The 8,007-nt window shown below is 41.7% G+C and overlaps 1 protein-coding gene across 1 annotated transcript in view; it reads left to right on the plus strand.

Moving 5' to 3' along the window:
* The window catches only part of trpc7b (transient receptor potential cation channel, subfamily C, member 7b), a 49,780-nt gene extending 42,720 nt beyond the window's left edge, over positions 1-7,060 (plus strand). Inside the window, 4 exon segments of the mRNA XM_052149669.1 lie at positions 266-487; positions 2,741-2,821; positions 2,939-3,014; positions 5,255-7,060. Of these exon segments, the coding sequence (XP_052005629.1) occupies positions 266-487; positions 2,741-2,821; positions 2,939-3,014; positions 5,255-5,397 (522 nt within the window). The 3' untranslated portion in view covers positions 5,398-7,060.
* Positions 7,061-8,007: the final 947 nt, after the last annotated feature.

An 8,007-nucleotide genomic window follows, 5' to 3' on the forward strand; every position in this document is an offset into this window, starting at 1 on the left:
GTCTATCGCTCTCTCTGTCTGTCTGTCTGTCTCTCTCTCTCTTTCTGTCAATTATTCAATTCATTGGGATTTATTGGCATGAAAGTTTCAAAAACAATGTTGCCAAAGCATCATATAGAATAAAATAAAATAAAAGCAAAATACATTTTGTCCAATAACTTGTACATTATATAATATAATTATTAGTCATCTATAAATAACAGCAATATATAAATTATTATTATTATTTATTTGACCACATCTCTCTCTCTCTCTCTCTCTGTAGGAAGATGCTGATATGGAATGGAAGTTTGCACGTGCTAAACTCTGGTTGTCGTACTTCGATGAGGGTCGGACTCTCCCGGCGCCCTTTAACCTGGTGCCCAGCCCGAAGTCCTTCTGCTACCTGATCGTCCGGGTCAAGTCCAGCCTCGTACAACTCTGCAAAGGCAAAGCTCATCGTCATGACAACGAGCTGGAGATGGGCACGCTGAACTCACGGCCAAAGGTAAGAAACAAAGGCTGCATCCCAACTGACATACTTGTTCTACACACTAAAAGTATGTACTTCACTAAGTACATACTTTTATATAGACCGTATGGCATCATTGGGGCCACTAGCAACTAGCACATCATAGAGAATAAACCTGTCAAGAACATTTCCAGGTAATCAAAACAATGAAATAAGAAATTATATTTAGCTTAGAGCCAGAAATGATTATTATAATTAAACCTTATATGGTACCGTGAAGTCATATGGCAGCAATGTATTGTCTTTCACTGTCTCACCTTTCAGAGTGAAAAACTACAACATGATGCATTCTGGGAAACAAAAAGGGTATTCTTTAGTTTAAAGTAACCAATCAGAACCAATTAAGCCTTCTTACGGGGAGATATCTGCTTAAGAGCTTCTCCAACATTTCATCTACATCATGATTTTGTTCCTGCATCTTAGATAAGTTAATTAGATGTTGTTGTTGTTAACTAATGAACGTCATCTAACATAGTTTTGCAGAAAATTTAGAAAATATGAATGTTGCCATATGGCAACGCCGTACCACTGTGAAATTGCACAATACATTTTCTCATTGTGAATGTTTTATAGAGAGTGGAAGCAATTATATCATTGCATTCATTCATTTATTTTAATATAATTGCATTTATGCATAAATAACAAAATCATGATTTGCATTTCTTTTAAGATAAAAACGAACTTGGCAATGTTTTATGGAAAGGGCAAGACTAGTGCACAGTGCTCACTTCTGACTGACAACAGTGAGGATGAACTAGGATCAGTGACAGGGAAAATAATAGACAATATAAACATATAATAACGATGACATCATTTAGTTACACAAAGGATCAATTTAATTCAAAGAGAAATCATTTTGGGGTTTTTTCCTTTGTGGTACTGGGTTGCCATATGGCAACGCTTCCCAATTTAAGTTAAAATAAAAATCACACACACACTGAAGAGCCAAACCATTTTGACTGGTAACAGGTGAAGCGAATAACGTTGATTACCTCCTAACAAGGCCACATGTCAAGATAAATTAGATGGTGAGCGAACAATCAGTTCTTACAGTCAAGGTGTTGAATGCAGGAGAAATGGGCGGGAGTAAAGACCTGAGCGACTTTGACAAAGGCCAAATTGTTATGGCCTGACGACTGGGTCAGAGCATCTCTGAAACGGTAAGGCTTGCGGGGTGCTCCCGGTCAGCAGTGATGGGTACTTACCGACAGTGGTCCTAGGAGGGAGAAACCACAAACCAGAGGCAGGGTGTTGGGCGCCCAAGGCTCATCGATGCACGAGGGCAATAAAGGCTATCCCGTCTGGTCCGAACTGACAGAAGGTCTACTGTGGCACAAGTCACAGAAAATGTTAATGATGTTACGGGAGGAATGCGTCACAACACACAGTGCATCGCAGCTTGCTGTGTATGGGGCTGCATAGCCGCAGACCAGTCAGAGTGCCCACGATGACCCCTGTCCGCTGTCGAAAGTGCCTACAATGGGCACGCGAGCATCGGAACTCAACCTTTGAGCAGTGGAGGACGGTCACCTGGTCTGATGAGTCACATTTGTACATATGTACACATCACGTGGACGGCCGTGTACATATGCACCGTTTACCTGGGGAAGTGATGGCACCAGGATGCACTGTGGGAAGACGACAAGCCGGTGGAGGGAGTGTGATGCTCTGGGCAATGTTCTGCTGGGAATACCTGAGTCCGGCCATTCACGTGGACATGAGTTTGACACGTGCCACTTACCTAAACATCGTTGCAGACCAGATACACCCCTTCATGGCAACGGTATTCCCTGATGGCAGTGCCCTCTTTCAGCAGGATAATGCGCTCTGCCACACTGCACACAATGTTCAGGAATGGTTTGAGGAACATGATGAAGAGTTCAAGGTGTTGCCCTGGCATCTGTGGGATGTGCTGGAAGAACAAGTCCGATCCAATGTGGCTCTATTTCACAACATACAGGACATGAAGGATCTTCCAGATACAACAGGACACCTTCAGAGGTCTTGTAGAGCCCATGCCTGAGCGGGTCGGCACTGTTTTAGCGGCACACAGAGAACCAACATCATATTAGGCAAGTGGTCATAATGTTTTGGCTAGTCAGTGTATGTATACAGTGTATATATATATATATGTATACATTGAAACATAATGTGTATTGCGTACCATACAGGGTTACAAATCGTTAAGTCTATATGCAGTATAATTTGGAAAATTGGCATCTCTTTCAGCATGATCGTGATCGATCAAATCTCAGGAGCAGAGAGCTGAATACCACAAAGAAACCAATCAAAAACCCAACACGCTATCAGGTGAGAGACTAAAACAAAAGACAATTCATTATGACTTCAACATGCATGACCCTATAACTGAAAATCTTTCTCCCCTTTATCTGTCCGTCTGTCTGTCTGTCTCTCTGTGTCGAACAGAAGATAATGAAGCGTTTGATTAAGCGGTATGTTTTGAAGGCTCAGGTCGACAGCGAGAACGATGAAGTAAATGAAGGTAAACATCCACTGAATTCATTCTAGGATCTGTGTTTTGTACCCCAGATTGAAGAGGCATACTGTTTGCATTTGTGTTTGTGGAACAGTATGTGTCTTATAATTATAAGCTCCCATCAGAGCTTGACGGTTGCAGCTGTAAACACACAGAACACACACACACACACACACACTCACACACACACGCACACACGCACACAGAGAGAGAGAAAGAGAGAGCTTAAAAGCTATTTTCATGAGGACCTCTCATAGTTGCAATGTTGTTTCACAAAGATAATGATATTAACTATGCCCAAACATGACCCATTACCCATAAACCCCTACACCTACCCCTTACACAAACCTGTTGACATCAGTAGATTTATAGCAAAAATGTATTGTGCATCTCATCTCATGATATCAGATTCACTGAAGAAGTTGGTCTGCACTTATATAGCGCTTTTTTTAACCTTAGAGGTTACCAAGCGCTTTACACTGTGTCCCATTCACCCATTCACACACTCATAACCCAATGACAGCAGAGCTGACATGTAAGGTGCTAGCCTGCCATTGGGAGCAACTTGGGGTTCAGTGTCTTGCCCAAGGACACTTCGGCATGTGGAGTCATGTGGGCCGGGAATCGAACCATCAACCCTGCGATTAGTGGCCGACCCGCTGTACTACCTGAGCCACAGCCGCCCCAAGTTATGTGAAGCTTTCCTTTAAAAGCTGCATGTAACTGGTAAAGTTGAACCTATTGTGTTAGCCAATTGGTTTATTGGCAGGTTAAAGGGCGTTGTTGCGCCACTAATCTAATTTGAATGGATGAGTGTTTACACTAGGAACCCAACATGGTCACATGTGTTTTTTGACCACTTTTGGTTGTGGTTTAAACTCTATGGGCCCGCCTGCGGGTCCAAAATTGGACAATATATCACAAAACAAGTATATGCTTAAAATGTTAAAGTTCCTGTATACTAAAGTTAGGTTTATGAGGTATCATTTGAAAGCTTAGAATCTGAACTTTCAGAGAATACCATCACTTAAGGCCTGAAAACATTTGTGTCGCAAATTAGCGCCACCTAGATGTCATGTGACCGAAATATTATTATGAATATAAAAGTCTTTCTCATAGCACGCAAATGGGCAAGTCAGATATCAAATGAAAGCTCTCATTCTCAGGAATGTGATTATTCAGATCTTTCAAGCTTCATCCACCAAACTCAGCACAGACATTCAGACTGTTCTGGAATAGTGTGCCATGTCCTTTCTAACTGATCGGACAGAAAAATCCCATAGACTAACACCCTGTCTAATCCTATACTACACTTTGAAAATTCATACACTTCATGGCTGAGTGCAGATGAGTGCAGAATACATTTTGTAAGTGCGTAGTGTATTCAAATTACGCACCAGCCAACTTCCATTCTAGCGGTTCTTTATGGATATCTGTGGTGTTGATGTCAAAGTGTAATTAGCTAGCGAAGTGGATTTATAGGTTAAAGAGTTGCCAAAAGCAATCATGAGTATTTTAAAGTGTTCAGGGGGTGTCATAACAACTGGAAAACAGAGGGGGGAAATTTTAAAACAAGAGTACTTCAGGGTACTTCATAAATACACAAGATATTCATGCTGTGGACGTGCTGATTTTCTGAATTACACATATAATGATTAAACGCTTGTATTATGAAAAAGTGTAGTGTGCCACAGCTGTCTGAATCTGATCTGCCAGGTCGAATTTATCTCCGTGGGTGTCGGTAAAAACGAACGTTTAGAGTGGCAGAAAAAAACACCTCATGAGCATTTTCACGTAGTAAAGGACTAACAGCATCAACTCTTGGTGAAAAATACTTTCTGTGCTCACGCACGTAATCCATTTTGATCAGCTTTTCTCAGTAGCTTCAATACAAACAGGAAGTTAGATGACATAATTCTGAAGAGCGGAGCGTGGAAAAGGGGCGGGGCTGAATAAGGTGAATAGTGTTACATTGATGGAATGTTCAAATGGGCCAATGTATTGCTCATTAATTCAAACTCAAACTGTCAAAAATTCAAATGTAACCCACAAATGTAAACAAACTTTTCAAACTTGTTTAAACTGTCAGAGAACCAAAATCAAAGTTCCAAATATGTTGCCCTGAATAATTTGACAGGCATGTAATGCTTTCTCTTATTAAGTGTGTGTGTGTGTGTGTGTGTGTGTGTGTGTGTGTGTGTGTGTGTGTGTGTGTGTGTGTGTGTGTGTGTTTGTTTGTTTTACAGGCGAGCTGAAGGAGATCAAACAGGACATCTCAAGTCTGCGCTACGAGCTTCTCGAAGAGAAGTCTCAGGTGACAGGAGAACTCGCTGACCTCATACAACAGCTCAGTGACAAGTTCGGCAGAAACACCAAAAAACAACCTTGAGACCAGGATAGAGAGAACGAGAGAGAGAGAGAGAGAGAGAGAGGACATAGTTTAGGTACAGTGCCCCCCAAAATGTTTTTGGACACTTAAGTCTCACTTATAAATGTCTGAATGTCATTGCATTAGATAACAAAATATCAAAACAAGAGGCTAGGACACATGTATACACTTTAGGGGAAGTGAATTCATATATTCACTAAAAATCACCAAGACTCCAGTTGATAAAAAGAGATTGAGCAAAACTGTCACCGTTTGTGAAGACAAAGGGGTTTTATAAACAAAAGGGAACAAATCCAAACATAAACTACCCTGAAGAGGAGAACACAATCCAAGCTGGAAGCCCGCTGATGCTGGGCTGGGGCAGAGGAACAGGATTCAGGACCGACTGGAACAGGGACACGAAACAAGACGAACTGGCACTCGACAGCACACACGAGGAGACTAAAAAAGGGAGAGAAATCAAACCGGTTAACAAGAGGACCGGCGAGGCAAATTAATTAATAATGGGCAAACAAGGAGTCGGGGTATGATGCAAGACCGAGAGACACAAGGCAAAAACAGAATTGGCACGAGTGCACATCGCCAAGATAATAGGCAACATGCGCCCATGCCAACCGACGAGAGAATGCACGGCAACATTAACAAAGCAGGGGCTTGCATTCTCACACGAGACACAACCCGAGCGTACATCGCGAGGCAAAAACTATGCGATGCACGCCAAGGGCGGCAAAAAAGAGACAGGACACTGGTGCGAGAGTTCGGCCACAAATAAACCTCAGACAGAAGTGACCAAACCTCAGCTCAACGTGAAGACAGATCGCGACCCGGGCGTGCCGCCCAAAACGAGTGCAATGCGCACCCACGGTCGCGAAGGACAGACTATTGTCTCGAGTGCATCCCGCCGAGATGTCATAAGCGCAATCCACTCACGCCGATAAGAGACAAGACGTGGAGCACGAATGTCCGGACCCCGACAGCAAAACCGAAACGAACTGACAGGGAAGTCCGTGTCCAAACACTATCCTCCGGACATGAAAGACGAGACCGACCGATGAGCGCACGGCAGGAAACCACAACACAAAACAATGATGTCATGATCCTGTCACACAAAAACCAAACCCACAGAGTGACACCACCGTGACAAACTGGCTCCGAAAAGTATAGGTGAGTCTGAGAAAAGCCCCAGCAGCACTTGAGGCACGCAGATGACACTTTATCAAATGCAACAACATTCAGACATTTTCAATGTTAGTGAAAATGGCATGTTGCAGCGTTAGTGCATAAAGGAAAGTAGTGCTGTTTAGAAAATGCATTTAAAAGCCACATAAAACTCAGACTCACTGAACTACATAATTATGAGTCGAATAAAAGAGCTGTCCTGTTGTGATGCAGATCGGAGCTGGTTTGTTTGATTCAAGGCTCACAACTCTATTGATGCATTATCTAAAATCAACATGCTAATAGGCGCTTTTATGAGAATTCTCCTCACTAAACATCTTCCAAAAGAAAGAGAGATGAGACAAAAGAAAGAGGAGAGACAAATGGAGACCAGACAAAGGGTGCAGGGTCACAGCTGGTATGCAGACACTGTTTCATCTCTCGTAAGAGTCATTTCCTGTTCTGAGAGATAACATCTCACACGAGAGAGAGGAATATTATTGGAGAAAAGACCAATAAAGGCATTTGATGAAAACACTGTGATATGGCGATTTATTGTATGATATAATGCAAAAAACATTTGAACTATTTACAGTAATAGTCAACTATACTACACTTGACTAAATGTATGTTTTCCATGATCTTTAAAACCTTAGATGAGATTAATTGTGCCTACATATCAATTTTCTGTCATGAGTTGGAGCAGATAGTGAAGGAAATGAGTTATCAAGTGTCCAGCATACATGGGAACTCTTTCAGTGCATAGCATTTTTGGTTGCTGCATGATTTCCGTAATTTCGTTTTAGTTTTGACGACTTCACTATTATTCTAAAATGTGGAGAATAGTAAGTCATGAGAAGGTGTGTTCAAACTTTTGACTGGTGATTTAAGTCTAATTGGCAGAAACACAATGAAAAGGTTCATTAAAGTCACTATAGTATAGACAAACACAATGTGCTTAAGCTAACAACACAAAAACAATTATAATCTTTGTATAATAATGTCTTTATTGAACACATCCCATTAAACATCCACAGTGTTGTGGAAAAAGTAAGTGAACCCTTTGATTTAATAACTGGTCGATCCTCCATTGGCAGCAATAATCTCAATCAAGCCTTTCCAGTCGGTAGATGTGGATAATGGATAAGACCTCGTTCAGAAGAAATTTTGGATCATTCTTCCTCACATAACTGCTTCAGCTCAGACATATTCTCAGGATATCTGCTGTGAACGGCTCTCTTGAGGTCATTCCACAGCATCTCTATTGGGTTAAGGTCTGGACTCTGATTGGGACACTCCAAAAGTTAAATTTTCTTTTTTTGAAGCCATTCTGTAGTGGACTTACTTTGATGTTTAGGGTTATTTTCCTGCTGCATCATCCAACTTCTACTGAGCTTCAGCTAGCACAACAACCCTGACATTATCCTGTAGGATATCTTGATCAACTTGGAA

This window comes from Xyrauchen texanus, chromosome 19 (genome assembly GCF_025860055.1).
Source record: "Xyrauchen texanus isolate HMW12.3.18 chromosome 19, RBS_HiC_50CHRs, whole genome shotgun sequence".
NCBI classification, from domain to species: Eukaryota; Metazoa; Chordata; class Actinopteri; order Cypriniformes; family Catostomidae; genus Xyrauchen; species Xyrauchen texanus.